This window comes from Mesoplodon bidens, assembly GCF_964165515.1.
Source record: "Mesoplodon bidens genome assembly, chromosome: 14".
Classification (NCBI taxonomy): Eukaryota; Metazoa; Chordata; class Mammalia; order Artiodactyla; family Ziphiidae; genus Mesoplodon; species Mesoplodon bidens.
In genome coordinates this window covers 77,866,764-77,886,497 of record NC_138170.1, presented here as the reverse complement: position 1 = coordinate 77,886,497, position 19,734 = coordinate 77,866,764, and the positions used below count along the sequence as shown (strand labels likewise).

At 41.2% G+C, this 19,734-nt stretch overlaps 1 protein-coding gene and 1 long non-coding RNA gene across 3 annotated transcripts in view; one reads left to right on the top strand and one right to left on the bottom strand.

Moving 5' to 3' along the window:
• NBAS (NBAS subunit of NRZ tethering complex) overlaps positions 1-13,731 on the bottom strand; it is a 342,685-nt gene extending 328,954 nt beyond the window's left edge. Inside the window, exons 1-6 of one of the 2 annotated variants that reach the window (XM_081254071.1) lie at positions 13,297-13,731; positions 11,916-11,970; positions 10,316-10,352; positions 7,561-7,638; positions 7,161-7,208; positions 2,332-2,375 (exon numbers count right to left, since the gene is read on the bottom strand). In XM_081254071.1, the coding sequence (XP_081110197.1) occupies positions 2,332-2,375; positions 7,161-7,208; positions 7,561-7,638; positions 10,316-10,352; positions 11,916-11,970; positions 13,297-13,413 (379 nt within the window). In that variant the 5' untranslated portion in view covers positions 13,414-13,731. The remainder of the gene's footprint in view (positions 1-2,331; positions 2,376-7,160; positions 7,209-7,560; positions 7,639-10,315; positions 10,353-11,915; positions 11,971-13,296) is intronic. The other variant, XM_081254070.1, reaches the window with a different exon arrangement.
• LOC308627717 overlaps positions 1-19,734 on the top strand; it is a 1,107,544-nt gene that overhangs the window by 75,619 nt on the left and 1,012,191 nt on the right. The window lies entirely within an intron of this gene.

Sequence of the window (19,734 nt, the reverse complement as noted above, 5' to 3'; positions counted from 1 at the left end):
AAGGTGAGGCTTCTCCACTGTGTCACTCAGTATAAGTGCAAAGAATTATTTCTCTCTCTCCCCACTGATGGACTATAAACCCTTAAATCTAGGTAACCTATGTCTTATTCCTCATTGTAAACAGATTGCCTAGGATAATAGTGTCCGGCATACGGTGGCAACTAAATAAATATTTGTCAAAGTAAGAAAGAAGGGAGGGGAGGAAAAAGAAGAGAAACTGTCTAGATTTTTGGCTTGGTACAGATAATGGTACCACTGACCAGAGTACCGAGGGAACAGGGTTCTCCAAGTAACAGAACAGAAGGAACAGATTCTAAGAAGGGGAGGTAAATTTATATAAATATGTAGGAAACATCACATTTGCTTTTAAGTGACAATATACACTATACGTAAAGCTAACTCCATAAGAACTCTATTACTAGTTTATCCACTAGTATACGTGGAATTGTATAAGAATAATGATTGTGACATACTAATAGAATATCATCGCTTATATGGGACTGAAAACATTTTTTCAATATTTGATTTTTAATCTTCCGAACATATCTGGACAGCTGAGAATGAGAAAAATGAGAAGGAAACTGGCCCTAGGCCACTAATGTTGCATTTGACCAGGAACTTAAGACCAGCCAGGGGGAATCCTCTGTCTTACCACCGTTTTGTAGACTTCAAAACTACCAATGCCTCCCCTCTCCTTGCTCTTTCACTGTTGATTACTTACTCTACTCTAATGCCGCTTTAAGATAAAATATGTAGACTATGTTCTTCCAAGTAAACGAGGAAAAGTCCATGTAAAGCACGAAATGCAGTGCCTGGCACACAGGAAGGACATGACAAGTGGTTGTCATCACCACAATGACTATGATTATCATCATGATGATTCCTACAACTACTCCACTGTTAAAGTAACACAAGGTCAGACAAATGGAACTGGAGGTCCTGTAAATAAAACGTAAGTAATAGATGCATTTACCTAACAATACCCACTTATTTTCCTCCCATACGGTTCTCCTACCTTTTCATACACGGCTCCCACAGATCAAAACACTCCCCCGTCTTCTCCTACCTTCTACTCATTCTTAAGGTTGCTTTCCAAAAGTCACTTTTTCTCAACAATCTCATCTCACACCCCTGGTTAAACTCTCACTCTGCTCTGTATTTTTCCTTCATCAGATTTATCAAAGTCTGTAAGTATATAGTTGAGGGTCTACATGCCTCGTGAGGTAAGTGGCCATGCCTTTTTGCTCACAATCATACCCCTAGGACCCAGAAAAATGGTTCACATACATAAATGATACTCAGCAAAGTTTTGTTGAATCGTATATCAAACAATGATCAAATCCCAGATTATTTTTACTAGTCTATAACTGACCAACTCCAAACATATCTACAAATTATTTTCTGCATTGAATTCTAAATAAAAGACTATAGACACTTACAAATACTTTATCCCAAAACTGGCTTAGACTTTTGTAAAACAGTTTCAACTTCAAATCTCTCAAAATTCAGATCTTAAAGCAAAACATTTACAGAATAGAAATCAGTTAAGATGCTTTAAAATTATTTTAATAAAGTCATAATAATCCTTGTCAATAAACAGTATCTATTCTGACTTTTAAGAAATATTAACTGCTGGGACTTCCCTGATGACTCAGTGGTTGAGAATCCGCCTGCCGATGCAGGGGACATGGGTTCAATCCCTGGTCTGGGGGGATCCCACATGCCGTGGAGCAACTAAACCCATGCGCCACAACTACTGAGCCCGCGCTCTGGAGCCCATGAGCCACAACTACTGAAGCCCACACGCCACAACTACTGAACCCATGTGCTGCAATTACTGAAGCCCGCACACCTAGAACCCATGCTCTGCAACAAGAGAAGCCACCACAAGAAGCCCGGGCACCACAACAAAGAGTAGCCCCCATGCACCTCAACTAGAGAAAGCCCGCGTGCAGCAACAAAGACCCAACACAGCCAAAATAAATAAATAGATAGATAAATAAATAAATGAGGGGTTTTGGGGGGGGTTTTTTTGGTTGTTTTTTTTCTTTGTGTGTGTGTGTGGTACGTGGGCTTCTCACTGTTGTGGCCTCTCCCGTTCCGGAGCACAGGCTCCGGATGCGCAGGCTCAGCGGCCATGGCTCATAGGCCCAGCCACTCCACGGCATGTGGGATCTTCCCGGACCGGGGCACGAACCCGCGTCCCCTACATCAGCAGGCGGACTCTCAACCACTGAGCCACCAGGGAAGCCCAATAAATGAGTTAAAAAAAAAAAATTAACTGCTGCAGATTTGAATTTTTCATTTTTTGAATATTTTGGAAACTCTTACCTTGACATTTCCCAATAATAGATGTAAAATCATCTTTTGCAGACCTGCAAAATATATGTAAAATTAAGACAACAGTTTTGCCGTAACAACACTACTGTGTAATACTATAAGACATCACAAACACTTACAGACCAGACAACTTCTCTAGACAACACTAAATCATTCCTTCTCTCATATGGATGGTTTTGTGCCTCAAGTAAGACCCTTTCATTGGTGACAATGTTTTCTTCCAACCTTCTTATTTCACTAGGAACATAGCTACATTAGGAATCTAGTGATACAAGCATAATTGATTTTAAGCACAGTCTTTTAATACAATAAAGATGCTTGGACCCTATCCCCAAAGGCTCTGATGCAGTAAATCTGGGATGGAGCCCAGACAAAAATATTTGTTCAAAGCTCCACAGATTGATCCTGGTTGAGAACCACTGGTCTGTATCATGTTACAGAGTTTAATCACTTAGGGAGAAAAGTCTTATTTTAACAATCTAATAGCTTTAACAAGTGACCATGTTTATATTAGCAACCTACTTAATATCTGTGATATTGAAATATATACTAAAGTATTCTAATTATTATATCTTCAAAAATGAAACCTGGTAAACCTTCTAGAAAAGAATTTAGTAATAATTATCCAAAACTTTAATGTCCATAGTATTTGATCTAGCAATTTAAGTTCTACAAAGTTATCCCTAGGAAATAATTACAGATATACACAGATATCAAGGCAATTAATACAGCCTAAGTTATGAAAGAGAAAAATACAGCCAGTATAAAGAGATTAATTATTAGATTTTGCTATATATGATCAATGAAATATTATGCTATTACGATACATGACATGGAAAGATGCTGACAATATATTAATTTTCAAAAGTTATCAAGAAAAAGGTATCAAATAGAATGTACAGCACCATCTACATATATATATGTAGTATATATCTATATATATATATTTTTTTACACAACACAGAAAAGTGTCAAAGAACATACACCAAAATGTTGACAGTAGACAACTCTGGACAGCAAAATTTGCTGTTCTTCTTTCATAATTACTTAACTGTATTTTCTAATATTTGTAAAATAACTAAGCATTACCTTTAAAACAAACTTTACAGACTCTTTAAGATTTTTAGCCATTTATTAAAATATTATAACAAAATCCAGCTACAAATCTGGAAATAAATTTCCTCAAGAAATTGGACTATTAGGCCTCTATGTGGACTAGAGCAGAAAGGACATGATCTCTGAAGTGAACTTGACCTGATTTCAGCTCTCTGTGTAACCTGGACAAAATACTCAACATGATTTCATTTTCCTTTCAATAACACAGGATAAGTAACAGCAACTTCACAGCTTTGGGAAAAGATTAAATGAGTCATTACATATAAATTAGCATGAACTAGACCAAAGTAAATGTTCATTACTTTCATCCTTCATATAATCACAAATAATAGTTTGCTCTTTTGGCTGGAAAAGGGGAGGTAGGGAGGGAGGGAGACATAAATCTGTTTTGTCGAAACTTCACAGAATGTATTCACTTAAGATAGATGAGCAAACTGGGGGAAGGAGGTGTCTTTTTTATAAGAGTCCCCTATTTTAATGCTTTTTGTTGTATTCTGTGATGGTTTCTAATTAGTTCCCATATTTATAACATATTACTTCACTATCTAGGAATAAAAGAAACATATATTAGCCACTGATAATCCATAACCACCACCAAATTACAAATTAAAGTAGCAATTCACAAGTCATTTTTCACCCATGTGAGCACCACACACAAGCAGGTTAAGTATGCCATATTAGAGCAAGCTATTAGAGTCATTTGCCACTCACTACAGAGCTAAAGTTGGGTAACAGCAGCCCTAGTCCTATCCTGCAAAAGGCAGAGCTGTCTCCTAAACTAAAGTGTGTTTCAGCTTTGCATGTTTTCCACAAAAACCATTTCACATTTATAACTGCTTCCTAACATTGAATAATAACCCCAGATACTGTAATTATCTTTCATATTCTAATCCAATCAACAAATATTTACTGAATACTGGGTGCCCACTACTATTACTTCTGGAGCCAACTTAGATTGTATGTGCTCTTCACTGTGGGAGAGAAGACACGTACAGAGAAGAGAGAACAAACCTCTTAAATATTATTCAGGCACAGCCACTATTCATAGCATTGACTTCGGGGATCTACCTTGCCCTTTTTCTTTGCTCACCATCCCACATCTTTGCTCAAAGACACTTCCTTTCAGGTTACTGCAAAGTAAGTGTGGGTGTCTATTTTCAACAAAATCAACTGAGTGCCAACTCCAAGCAAGTCGGCAAGCTTTCCCTGTAATGCCCTCCCAGCAACTGCTTCCCCGTCCCACTTGCAAACACACCACTTATTCATTAAACATAAACTAAGCACCTATTACAGCCAAGGAAATATACAAGTGGTAGGAAAAAAGGACAGCCCATGCCTCCAAGGAACACAGAGTATAATGGAGCTGTAGACTTCAAATCCCATCACTTGAGTTTCAAGCAAATGGCACCCCCTGGAGTTGTGCAAAGCAGTGGCCCTAAATATACTGGGGGAAATCCACATATAAGCATATGGGCATAGATGGCTAAAAGGCATGATCAAAAGGTAGTATAGATTTGTAGATAAGAGCATGAACAATGAAGCTACGATGGCTGATTTCAAATCCTTGGCAAGTTATTTGACCATACTGTGCCAGATTCCTTATTTCTAAAATAGAGAATAGCTATACCTACCTCATTGGCCTCCTGCAAGGACTGAGTTAACACATGTAAAACACAATGGTGGACGTTAAAAAAAAAAAAAAACGAACACAGTGGTGCTCAGCACTGTTAGCATTACCTTATCATTAAGTATAATAAATGTGTTAATTATTATAGGAACATAAAGGACCAGCACCTAACCAATGAGGGGAAGGCAGATCCATTGGGAATGAGTTCCTGTAAGGCTTCCTGAGAGAGCTGACTCTTCACCGTACCAGAGTCTTTGAATATAATAAGTTACAAAGCTTTTTTGCAAATCACAGACCAGATGAGTAAGATCTTGATGAGCGTCACTTCTGTTGCCCAGAAATCTTCCCTCCCCACTTAATCTCAAATGCATGAGTGAATTCCTAAAGAGCTGGATATATGTAGAAGTTTTATAAATATTATTTTACACACTAGCAATCCAGTAGCAAATGCTCTTATAAAAGCAATTATTTTTTTCTTTTCATTAGTTTTTATTAACAAGTTCCAGAAACCCTTTGTCAAACTCTCCTTCACAAGCCTAAATATCAATCCCATCCCCACATGCACATTCCAACCTTAACACCTAAAATCATTCCATTAATGTTCTCACTTCATGGGAAGAAGATGGAAATTTTGATTACTATCAGCTGTTCATAAAGAAGTCACAGATGAGCACATTTCTCAAAAAAAAAAAAAATTTGACATCATTGCAGCAAATGGTGTAGGAAAAGCTAGCCCATTTCTATGAACAATATCAGTTCAAACACTGTGCAACCTGATGCTCACTGTTGCTCTTAGAGAAAAGGGCCCTGCCTATGAAAGCCATGCCAGATGAAGAAATGAAGTTCTGAAAGGCTGTCATTATTGCCAATCATTTCTATCCTGATAGTTTTAAGAAGGATTACGGAGCCCCCCATCTGAAGTCGGTGCCCCAATGGGGGCAAACCCTCTTGTCTACTCCCCCGAAAGTTGAGGGGTCCAGTTCCACTTGGATAAATGGAAAAAGAAATTTCACAAGCAGAAAGCTAAAACCAGTGTGCTAACAACTGAATGATCATTAATACTAGTTTTAGCCAATAATAAAGTAGTAGAAAAAACTTTTGACTGGTATCTAGGCATCCTGAAATTTCTGCCTCAGTGCTTATCTTTTGAGACTCAAGAGTTAGGGCTTCCCTGGAGAAAGGAGCAGCCCCCACTTTCAGAGATGCAACACATTTGGCTTCCTGCTGATTATTTCCCAGAAAATAAACTAGTTTTCCTAAATTAGTTGCTATCGTTGCTATTTCTTTCACAGCTGATATACTACTTAAAAATGAAGTACATGGAAAGCCCAGCTTAGAGACTTCTTCTAGACGTGTGTAATGCCACTGATGCCTCAAGAGGACAGACAGTATCACTGGTCTCAAGTAACATGAAGCCTCAGTGTTTTGCAAACCCATATTCCATCTACAGCTTTATGCCAACAAGTAAAGCAACCTCTGTTTTTTGTATACCTTCCTGAGCATCTGCTTCGCTGTCTTAGCAGTAACTGGTCAAGCAAGAGTGATTTCAGAGTTCTGGAAGATATGCCTTTGTCTACTGAGAAAGTAAAATTTCTCAGGAGACAGTAGAGTGATCTGGGGAAGTAGAAGGCATACTCTAAGAAAGCATCCTTCATCCTTTAATTGGCATAAGTTGGTGCTTGACACCTTACAAAATTATGTGAGTTAATAATAAAATTCCTTTAAATATACCCCCTTCAAAAATCTTAGTTCTGGGCTTCCCTGGTGGCGCAGTGGTTGAGAGTCCGCCTGCCGATGCAGGGGACACAGGTTCGTGCCCCAGTCCGGGAAGATCCCACATGCTGTGGAGCGGCTAGGCCCGTGAGCCATGGCCGCTGAGCCTGCGTGTCCGGAGCCTGTGCTCCGCAATGGGAGAGGCCACAACAGTGAGAGGCCCGCGTAACGCAAATAAATAAATAAATAAATAAAACTATTCACTCTCACTCTCAAAAAAAAAAAAAAAAAAATCTTAGTTCTCATAAATTAGGTAAAACTTTTCTCAAGGGAAATTTTGAATATGAATAATATTAACAGTTACCTGATCTCCACACACTGATCTTGAACAGCAGCCAAAAGTTTCCCATTGCTTTCATGGGAGAGAAAGAGAAATAAATTCCTGTATGAGTATTTGCAGCCGTCTTCACCACAGATGGAATCATTTGAAGAAATTAAAATCATTTTCAAATTTGTTCATATCTTTAATTATCCAACTTTTGACTTTATAATTAGATGAGTATATAGATACAAAAAGCATACAAAATAATTCAATACAGTTGAATTAACACATTTAAACAATACTAATCATATGCGGCACAGGGAATTTATATACAATAAAAATCGAGACTGCAAGCCATAAGGACCCCAAAATTAATATCCATAATGGAATTTAAATGGTTACCCAGGCAGAGGAACATTATGTGAATTTTATGCATCCTTACCTTGCAAGTACCAAATGCCAGTTCACCTGTTTATTAACCAAACGAACCAGTCCATCAGGGAGCAAAAAAGGTGCAGGGCTGAAACCACAACACATCGGCTAACTTAACATCTAATCATGGAAACCACATATAAGTAGGTAAACATTATAAATAACATAGATCTATGGCAAGCGATAAGGATTTTTTCCCATTAGAATATAAAAACTGAATACTGGCAAACCCAAAACCAAAACTTACTAATTGGATATCTGAAACTTGACCACATACATTTCTCTATTTCCAAAAAAACCTGGTGATGTGTTCAATGAAATAAATTTTTTATTTTTTCTAAGGAAAAGATACTGAGGGTGCCAGTAACATAGCAGAATGAGCTTATAAGAAACCCCTCCTTGGGAGGGAGGGAGATGCAAGAGGGAAGAGATATGGGAACATATGTATATGCATAACTGATTCACTTTGTTATAAAGCAGAAACTAACACACCATTGTAAAGCAATTATACTCCAATAAAGATGTTAAAAAAAAAATTCTAAGAAACCCCTCCTGCAGTGCACACCTAGAAATTTTGGCTCAACTCTAACAAAAACAAATTCTAATGTACAGCTAAACTCACAAGAAAGAAATCTCCAAGAACTACAAATGCAAGGAGAACTGAAAGTCAGAATTGGGTACAGGACAAAGAGAGAAACAGAACTCAAAACGAGAGCTAACATCTGGGAGAGAAAATGAGCTGTGGCTCACAGGAAGGACAGCAGCTGGAGGCAAGACTCCTGCAAAGGCCAGGACTCTCCAACAGCAGTGCTATCAGAGAAAGGAGAACTAGACAAATGTCACCATGGGCCCAGGGAGACCTTCCAGAATCTCATCTCCGCCTGGAATTCTGGTCTGTGGTGGGATGGGAATGAAACCTATGAAAAAATCAAAACCCCAAGCTTTTACTGAATGCAAGATTGGACCATGATTTCACTTTACTCATGTGACACAAGATGCCCAGGCATAAGCTCACGATAGCATTGTTCACAAAATATATAAGGAAATGATCCACCATACGTGAATCAGGAGATAAATTAGAGGAGTAACACATGAAGAAATCAAGAAAATAGGTGGAAAAGAAGCAGAAAGAAAATAATTTGACTGGGGGGTGGGGACAGGAAAATGAAAAAAAAAATAAAAACACAAAATAGGATAAAAAATATTAGTAATTTACATTCAGTATATTCATGTTCATTTTTAAAACATAAAGTATTTAATGCCATCAGACAGTTACAGAAATAATAAAGATGAAACATGCACGTGAATGATACAATCAACATGAGAATGATAATTCCCTCTGGAGGGGAAGGGTGGGGCAAAGGTCGGGAGAGCGTGGGGAGAGGACTTGAGCTGTAACATCTTGCATACAAAGAAAAACAGGGCTATCTGAAGCAAATACGGCAGAAAAGCATCAACTGCTTTAATTCAGATGTGGACAGAAATCGTAACAGGTTTATTATATTATTGTCTATAATTCTCAGTCTGTTTATAGTATTTCATGATTGAAAGAAAAAAACTTGAAAAGAAAAAGCCTCTGGAAAGAAATATTGGCCCCGAAACCTCTTAGGTACAATTACCATAAACTCAAGAGCAAAAAACTCAACTACAAGCTTTTTGAAAGAAACATACCGCAGGGAAGACGAGATCATCACCTCATGGTGTGCTCACTGATGGTCTGTACTCTGACCAACGTGGCCAATGCAAGGAAAGAGACTTCTTGGGAGAAACATACCTCCTGATGCCTGATCTTAAGGTGTTTACACATTGGACAAGGCTTGTATCAGAGGGAGCTCTTGGAAGTCCTCCTTCTTAACAAATAACAAAAGGACTTACTGTCAAGGAGTGACCCAAACAGACGTATCTTCTGCCATCCCTATCCACGGGTGCTCAGCACTAGCAAGGGTAGCCCGGTGAGACCAGGAAAAACAGCCGACCTCTTACACTCCCCTCCCCACTGCTACCCTCTCCCTCGCTCAGTTCTCGATCACACCCCACACCCCCAAAAATAAGATAAAATTCAATAAGAAATTTAATTTATGCACACACACACACACACACACACAGTAAAAGCAGAAAAGCACTGGAGCTAACCTCAGAGAAGAGCCAAAGGTCCCTTTCATAGAACTAGAACTCTATTATCTCTAGAGCTTTTAAGATTAGATGTCCTTGAGTAAAAAGCAATCTGTGGTAAATAATTCTATAAAACAATTCATACACATGCATCTTGGTCAGAATAATCATTTCATTGTTCCTCTTAAAGGTGAATATTAGCGCCAGGCCTAAAAACACACTTAACATTCAAAAGACTTAAGAAGTTCCCAAGAACTGAAACCTAAACCTTCTCTGATGCATAGCAACTGAATGAATACTGACCACAAGAGTCGATATAACAATAAGAACAAAAAGGTTTTTAAAAAGATACACAAGCACAGATCCATCATGTGGGCATTCAAGATAAGGCTGAGAACACTCAGAGAAAGCAGAAATTGTTATGAGATATTCCTAATAACGACTAAGGGATCAAAAAGTACCCTACTTTTACTGAGAGATCTTGTCAGGGTAGGCCAAATGTTTGAAAGGTCTATCTTATAAATTGGGTTCACCTGAATGTCAGCATCCATATCACAATCTGGGATTCAAGTCTGAAAACTTAAATCATAAATACAAATAATATTGTTTGTATTTTCTGTTCATACTGTTTCTCTGAAGAATTCATGACTCACCTGTACCAGATATATTGGCTTAAAAATAATAAACGATCTGTAATAAAAAGAAACAGCAAAGCCAAATATGAATGAGCTATTCTTTAGGAATCATTTTCAATTTTAGATTTATTGATAATAATTCTCAAATACACTGTAGACTGAGTCATCACAAAACAAAACATGGAGAATACAACTCTTGACAAGAATAAATATAATCTAATATACACTATAACTTTTACATCATATATTGGTTTATATTAAGTCCCAAGCTTGTGTTATTCAAAGAACTTTGAAGTATTTCCTAACAGTACAACAAGTAAAAGTGGTTTGAGATCCTAAATTTCTCCTAAGAAGCTTTAATAAAACCATAGAGTAGAAGTCATAGTAATCATCCATTAAAACCTAAGTATTTGTATAAAGGTTAAGATACCATTCTACACTTTACAGCGAAGACTTAAAAAATAATAATATTGCCTAAAATGGGGAAGTCCATGGGAAACAAAATCTCTAACACATTATGGACAAGCAATGTTTTATATGATTCCATTTAAAATGTATACATGTGTGAACCTGTGTACATGGTTATGTATGTATCAAGAGCAAAAGGTCTGAAGGATAAGAGATTATCTCCAAGTGGTAAAATGAGGAATTATTTATTAATTTGCGGTTGTCTATATTCTCTAAACTTTGCACATTTTATTACTTGTGTACATTTCCTAAATTTTCAAATTTCACATTTGTGATAATGAAAATTGAACACACTAGTATTTCTTGTAACAGAAGATAAAAGTATTTTATCTTTATCAGAAGATAAAATTAGAGTTAATTTCAAGTACTCAACTCCTTTGAAACTGAACCTTCTTTTTATAAGTAGCTGAAATTCCCCAGTATAATAAGGATGAGCTTTGGATCCAGAAAGAAATGTAGTCAATCCAAATGCATGACCTTGGGCAAGTTTCCTCATCTAAAAACACAAATTCGTGACAGCAACTACCTTGTTGGTCTGGTAAAGTATTGCATCAATAAATATACATAAAGCCCTCATAACACCAGCTTAATCGGCTAGTGCTCAGTACTTTCTCAGATCTTGTGAGCTCATACATAAAGTCTGTCAGGAGTTAAACAAATGTCCTGGTTAATCAAATTCGTAATTTGAGTGACTCTAAACAGATGTATCTGAAACATCATGTAAAACACTTAGAACGGTCTGTCACTCTCTTTTCACCGTCGATGTCCGTAGATTCTCTGAGTGGGTTTGATTTTCTTCATTTCTTCCAGCACACATCCATAATGGTTAAACTCAGGCCATACTTTAAGCCGCATTAAAAATGTATGTGTGTAAACATATGCATACATATGTGTATATACACACATATGTATATTTATATAGACGTATATATATCATATATGTATATATGCATTTTTTATAAAATAAAGCTTACATAACATTTGTCATTCACTTTTAATCAGGCTCTACATTAAAACTCAGAAGAACATATTTTCAAATCCCTAAACTTCCTAAAACAGCACAGTTAGGAATAGAAAAAAATAAGAATGAGAAAAAAATTATCTGCTAACTGTATCATTATATGTAGAAAAATAAATATGCTATACTTACCCCTAATTGCTTTTGTGATGATAAAGGATGCACCATGTTTCCGGTTGCCTCTAGGCTACAAATGGAAAAACAAAAACAAACACATTTGAGAATTTTCTAGTAATACTTATACAATAAGTTATATTTCTTTGCTAATACTCAGAGTACTGGGTACAAGTTACCAGTCCCCATAAAAACTACTTATAGGGACTTCCCTGGTGGTCCAGTGGGTAAGACTCCGCGCTCCCAACGCAGGGGACCCAGGTTCGATCCCTGGTCGGCCGCATGCATGCCACACCTAACAGTCTGCATGCCACAACTAATACCTGGCACAGCCTAAATAAATAAATTGAAAAAAAAAAAACTACTTACAGATAGAAACAAAACAGAGAAGCAGGAGAATCAGTACTTTCTCCAGTAAAGAAACTCAGAAAAGATGTTGTAAATAAGAATTCATATGGGCTGGGCTCCATGATCTTTAGAGAAAGTCCTTTCCGATCTTCCTGCGTGTTCTGAGCCAAAAGCAGTGACTGGCACACGTTAGGGACTCATAAAATAACTGTTGAATAAATGTGGATTCCTGGTTCTTACTCTTCGTTCTGTGCCTAGGAGGTCCTCTCTACGAAACTAATAACTCCAAGGTCCAGATTACCAACCCCTACGACCCCTTTTTAACAGAGAACCCAACGCCGGGTCCGTAGCTCATAAATCTTCACTCCCCAAGACATTTTGTTATTACAGCGCATATTACGGTAGGCGATGAAAAACGTTTACTCCACTGTCTTCCCTCTAGACTGCAAGTACCACAAAAGCTATTCACCTCTGTAAACCCAGCGCCTGGCAGTGTCTGGAACACGGACGCACACACATATACACTCATTAAATGCTTATTTACTGAAATACACAAGAACCGGCGCAATTCAGGCCCAAGTAGGAGCAAAGGTTTGATGCCGCGCTCCACGACAGCCCAGCAGATGCTGAGATGGACTGTAGGGTCCTGGAAAATCCTCCCACTTCAGATGAGAATCAGCCTTGCCCAGCCCTAGCCAGGCCGCGGAAAGGGACCACCAAGAGTCTAGATATGAGAAGGACCCTCGAATCCAACGCTGTGCCTACCCTCCAAGTAGGAGCGGTGAAACAAAACGAGCGTGGGGAGGTACATGCCTCAGGGACCGAGGTTCCGCCCCCTGACATCCTAATTTGGAGCCCAGGAGGAATCCCAGGAAATCCCACTTGGGGGACCCAGACCCTCGCTAGCCCACGGTACCGTTGCCAGGGCGACCGCATAAGCGGCCGAGTCCTGCTCCCCCGCCCACCCAGCTCCACTCTCCTACTGCAATGTGGCTCTGCCGGGGCAGCGCCCGCACTAAGCTGGCCTCAGCCCTGGATGGGCCTGGTTCACCTGTACTTCTGTCTCCGGGGGCCACTCGGTATTGACCAACAGGTCATAGAGAATCGTCTCCTCCTCGCCCTCCGCAGTGCCTGGATTCACAGCCCCCGCTGACTCGGAGGCCGCCATGTTTGGCCGGACCTAAGCAACTGGGGGCGGGGCCAGAGCAGCTGGGGGCGGGCCCCTACGGCATCCCGCAAGGGACAAGATTCCCTGGCCGCTCCGCTTTTGGTTCACGGGGAAGGGGGTGGAGTTAACAGGGCGTGGAGAGGAAATGCTGGGTTAACCCTTGTGTCAATACATGGGACAATGCCTATTGCTTGTCTGGGCTACTACTTAGGTCCTGGTCCCGGTGCACTCCCTGTTTATTAATTGCGTGAGGTCAGCCAAGCCTGAACCTCTCCTATCCAGTCAGCTGCTATAAAACAAAAGTGATAGATCATATCCCTGAGATCTAGCATTTGTGTGTTCGTTGCCTACCTATAGAAAGAGGGCAAACAGCGGTTTTTAAATAAACACCAAAAAGTTATCCAGTGCAAACAGGTTGAACTAATGAAAGGTATGAACTAATGAACCTAATGAAAGGTATCAGGGGAATTCCCTGGGTGGTCCAGTGGTTAGGGCTCAGCGCTTTCACTGCTGTGGGCCTGCGGTTCAATCCCTGGTTGGGGAACTAAGATCCCCGCAAGCTGCACGGCAGAGCCAAAAAAAGTTAAAAATTTAAATTAAAAAAAAAAAGGTATCAGAAGAATGATGCTATAGAAGTTCAGAAAAGGCAACGAAGGCCGGAGGGTCTAGAGGGGCTTCCTGGAGGAAGTGGAGTGTATCCCGGGTCTTTAACAACAGATAGAATTCGAATCAAGTGGAGAGGGTTTGGTGAGAGCCTTTCAAGTAGGGGGAAGTGGGGTGAGCAAAGACAGAGGCAGAAATATCTAGTTGAAAGCGCAGGCAGCTGACTAGAACCCAAGTCCAGAAAGAGTGTGGGGCAATAAAGTGGAAATAATAGGTTGAGGACCTACCTGGAGGTCCAGTCTCATTTGTTCATTCATTGATTCATTCCTTCATTCGACAGGTGCCTCTCTGTGGAAAGCCCTGCCCTGTAAGCAGAGCCTATTGCAACCTGAATGAATACACAGTGTCCAGGGAATTAGCACTGTGTCACATTCAAAAGAAACACAAATACTGAAGATATCTTGCAGGAGTTATATTGTATAATATCCATCAAGACGCATCAGGCAGAGATGCAATTAAAACCCTCCTCTGGGAAGCCTAGGCCTCCTGTGTCTCCCAAAGTTAAATGACCTCAAAGCAAGCCTGCATCCCCTGCCTGCACCCGCTTCTTCTCTCACCTCATCTCCCGCTCCACAGCCACCTTCAGCCACGCTGGCCTTGCTGTTTCTGAACACACCAGACACACATCCTCTTCAAGCACTTGGCAAGGGCTATTCCCTCTCCTTGGAAGAGGGAACAGCCCTCCTCTACCAGATGTTTGCCTCTCTCCCTCATCTCCAAGTTTTTGCTCAAATGTCGTCTTCTCTCTGAAGCCTACCCTGACCGCTCAGTTTAAATTTGTAACCACCTTCCCTGATCTCCAGCCCTCCAGATCTCCCTTACCCACTCTACATTCTTTTCATAACGCTTGTCATTACCCAAAATGCTATATAATTTATATGTTATTACCTCTGTTTACTGTCTGTCCCCTTTCACTTTCACTCTGCTCTGATAGAACAATGCTCTCCTGTATACATACAGATGCTAAAATGGAAAAGAGTCAGCTTTCCACCTGTGTAAGGGAAAATCCAGATCTTCCCTACAATGTATTTCTTCCCTGGGAGTTTCCTCCACTTCGTACACAAAGCTCTTCACTTCTGACACTTCTGGTCACCAAGTGTGTGGAGGTTTTCCCCACACCAACAAGTTCTTGGACAACTGCTGGTGTCCAAGAATTCAGCCCAGTTCTGGCACTATCTAACTGGAGATCGTATCAATCCTACAAGTTAAGGGCTCAGTCCCAAAAGACTAACCCCACCTCATAGACACACACACTTCAGATGCCAGTCAGAAAACTGCTTCTGACCAACTGGCTATAGACTGGAGATTCCAAAGGCCCCTCTCCTTGGGTTCAATTAACTTGCTAGATAGAGCAGCTCACAAAACTCCAGGAAACACGTTTCTTGCTAAAGGATATGATAAAGGATACAGATGAACAGCCAGATGACGAGATACAGAGGGTGAGGTCTGGGAGGGTCCTGAGCACAGGAGCTTCTGTCCCCGTGGAGGTGGGGTGCGTCATCCTCCCAGTGTGGACAAATTCACCGGTCTGGAGCTCTCAGAAGCCCCTACCGGTGGGATTTGTAAGGAAGATTCCTCATGAATGTGTGATCAATTATCAATTCCATTTCCAGTCCTCTCCCCTCTCTGAAAGATGGGTGGGGGAACTAAAAATTCAAAGCTTCTAACCATTGCTTGGTCTCTCTGGTGACCAGTCACCATCCGGGAGCCCAGTCACAGTCAGCTCATTAGAACAAGAGATGCTCCTAGTATCCTCACCACTTAAGGAATTACAAGGGGGGCTTCCCGGGGGGCTTCCCGGGGGGCTTCCCGGAGGGCTTCCCTGGTGGCGCAGTGGTTGAGAGTCCGCCTGCCGATGCAGGGGACACGGGTTCGTGCCCCGGTCCGGGAAGATCTCACATGCCGTGGAGCGGCTGGGCCCGTGAGCCATGACCGCTGAGCCTGAGCGTCCAGAGCCTGTGCTCCGCAACGGGAGAGGCCGCGACAGTGAGAGGCCCGCGTACCGCAAAAAAAAAAAAAAAGAGAGAGAAATTACAAGGGTTTTAGGAGCTCTGTGCCAGGAACCAGGGGCAGAGACCAATATATCTTTTTCCTTTTATGTCGCAGATGCTGTATACATCCCTGCCAAATCCCCAGAGTTGACAACAGTGCTTGGCACAGAGCAGAGGCCAAATGTATATTGTTGGTTGAATAAATGAAAAACTCCCCCAAGAACCTTTTTTTTTTTTTTTTTTTTTTTTTTGCGGTACGCGGGCCTCTCACTGCTGTGGCCTCTCCCGTTGCGGAGCACAGGCTCCGGACGCGCAGGCTCAGCGGCCATGGCTCACGGGCCCAGTCGCTCCGCGGCATGTGGGATTTCCCGGGACTGGGGCACGAACCCGTGTCCCCTGCATCGGCAGGCGGACTCCCAACCACTGCGCCACCAGGGAAGCCCCCCCAGAACCTTTTTTACACACTGTCTCCCCCAAGTACTTCTCTTCTCAGCAGCTGTGTCTTTTTATCAAATCTTCAAATGCAAACACCAGACATCTCCTCTCCCCACCCCACTCGGGCTGGCAAGTTGCAGAGCCTCAGGGCGCACTTCTTACATCACGTGCTGCCGAAGGTGAAGGAGTAGGAACACCGTTCACTGGGAGGGAATACAGTGTCGGGGGTGGACCCTGGAACATACGGGGCCTCCACACCGCCCCCTGCCGTTTCTGTGCGCCTCGTCTCCTCAGCTCTTCTCCCTAGCTCATCCTTTCTCGGATAGAAATTGAGATTGTGTTCTACTTCGTTCATTTTCTTCTCTACCTCCACCTGATGGACATAAGCATAGCCGGGAGGTAACAGGCCAAGCTGACAAAGGATGCTCCCTTCTTAGACTGTATTCGCGGGAGACCACCACAAGTGCATTACCAAGAATTTTTTTTTTCTTTCACCATCATCCCGCTGTGTTCTTTGCTTTATCCATCCTCACCCTTAGCCCATTTATCATAGTTTGCACACCAGAACAGGAAACATAAAGCCATGCCTGGCTGACCTCTGAGGAGGGGCTTGTATTCTGAAGAAACAAAAGCACAGGCAGAAACAGGACTATTTGGAAAGTGACTGGACATTTAACTTGGAGCAATTCCTGGAAGGAAGATTCTGCTACCGGAGGTGCTTGGAGCAGATAGACAGATTATAAAGTCTTCGTCACCACCATTTAAAATCCAGAATATTCCCGGGAAGGGAAGAATGTGAGGTGACCAGTAATGTGGAAGAAGGTGGTAAGAATACATATGTCCTGAGAAGTGCTCCAGATGGAGACCATCAGGCACTGGGGTTGGAAAGAAAAGGCAGAGACGTGATCAAAGCGCAAATCAAAGTTCACCTGAGTCAAAGGAGGAGTGATTTAAGATGGGTTGGGTGACTGAAGCCAAATAGCTAATGGATCTTATTTACAGGCACTAATTAGCTGTCCAAACGGAGACACTTTTGAACTTCTCGCTCTCTCTCTTTTTTTTTTTTTTTTGGTCGTGCTGCGCGACATGCAGGATCTGTTCCCTGATCAGGGATCAAACCCGTGCCCCCTGCAATGGAAATGTGGAGTCTCAACCACTGGACCACCAGGAAAGTCCCTGAGACACTTTTGAAAATGAAAAGGGATGATTTTAATAATTATGCCAGGAAAACAGGCATGAAATAGGACTGTCCTGGACAAACCAAGATGATGGTCACACTGACCGTAAACAGGAGAGTGGCTGATTTAATGAAGAGACCTCGGGCAGTTCATAAGGACAGCAAGACTCTTCATCGTCACCCTCTTCTTCCTCCCTCGTACGCACAGTGACAGCTGTCGCTGGGTCTGCCCAGGCCTTTTGCTCTTGGAGAACTACTCCAACCGCCTCTTCCTTCCCTCAGCCGAGAAATTCTCGTGGGGCTGCCAGTCCCCAAACTCTGCCTCCTTGATCCATGTCTGCCCCCTCAGAGGGTCCCATTCCCCTGACTTCAAGCATTGGGCAGAGAATTCTTCCCTGCAATTTATTTATTTATTTATTTTAAAGATTTAAGTGGTGGAAAAAAGCACCTTTCCTTTTTGTATCACTAAGTTTGAAGAACACAGATTGGCAGCTGTCAACAGCCATCGTACTCACAATGGAGGGAAAGGCTGTCTGCATGGTCAGAGAATGAAACCAACATGCAGAGGAAAACCAGAGAGCGGGAGACTTCATTTGCTATCAACATGCCTGAAACAAGTGACATCTGCGTGCTTCCATCCTCCCAGGTAAGCAAGCAAGTACAGTCACCTTAAGCTAATTTGAGTTGAGTTGCAATGCCTTGAGACCACTTCTCTCTTGCCACTTCTACCAGTGGATTTTGCAGATTTACCTAATTTAGAGTCTGTAATGTATGGCTGTCTGCAATGTGGCTTCCGAGTTGAGTTATTAGTTAATAATACATTGACAGTATTATTAATTCATACACTGAGAGTATTCATGGCTTACAGAGCCCTTTCATCCTCACAGCCACTGCTGATGTGAATAAACAGAAGCTCTGGGGTGAGGTTCAGATCCCCATCTCACAGGTAAGGGAACGAAAACTCAGAAAACTTCAAGGTCACAACAGACTCAAAATTCAAACACAGTTCTCCAGGGCTTGGTCATGCACTCCTTCCTTCACACCACAGCACATCACAGGGAGCATTTAGATGGTGGAAAGTGGAAATGAACTGTCTTGGATGACCAGAAGTTCCAACGTGTGAGATGGGAGTACTACCAACCTGTTCTCTCAGTGGTAGGGGGTATTAAATATGTCACAGATACGAGTTCGGTTGCCATGTATTACCGTGGTCATCTAACCAACTTCTTAATTTAGCTGAAGGTCCCAGTCTGGTTTAAAGATGATTTAAATCACAAATAAGTCATTCTAAAAGGAAAAACTATGTTTTCCAAATAACCAAAACAAATGGTAACTCTGTGAGCTACTTAAGGAAATAAGATTGAAATAAAAATTGAGAGGATTCCAAAATAGGCATAATAATAATAATGGCTACAATAATGGCTCCAAGCACTGTGCCAGGTACTTTGTTATACCTTTTCACTGCAAGGGAAGGGTTAATATCCGTACAAATGAGGAAACTCAGGCTCTGAGTCATTGTCACCCAAACAAGTTTACACACAGGTAATAGTGGATCCAGAATCGAAACACTGTTTTGTCTAATGTTCAAATTATTAATAGAGAAGGTATTGTGATATATCCCTTTTAAAGAGAAGTAACTGATGTTTGTATAAGCCTCTGATGAGGGTAAGGAAAAAAAAAAGATAGAAAATGTCCCCATTTCTTTCTATCCTCACAGCGTATTGAGTATGCCTCAACTGAACTAAAATATAATTCTCCTCCACTTTGCTGATGGCCATAGACATTTCTACCTTAGAACCAGACAAAAATTACTTATCAACATCTCACATAAAAGAATCATTTTTATCCTCTTAATTCTTCCAAGTAGAGCTATCATTAAGTGATAGGTTCAGTAGAAGCTTAGCAGGTTAACTCCCATCAGCTAAAAAGCCCATGAATCCAGAAGCCATTAATGATTCTGCATTTAACCCTTTACATTTCTGCCTATTAGAGACCTCTGAGATTAGTTCATCATATGAAGTTGCTTCCATTTAAATTTGAAATTGTATAGCAAAA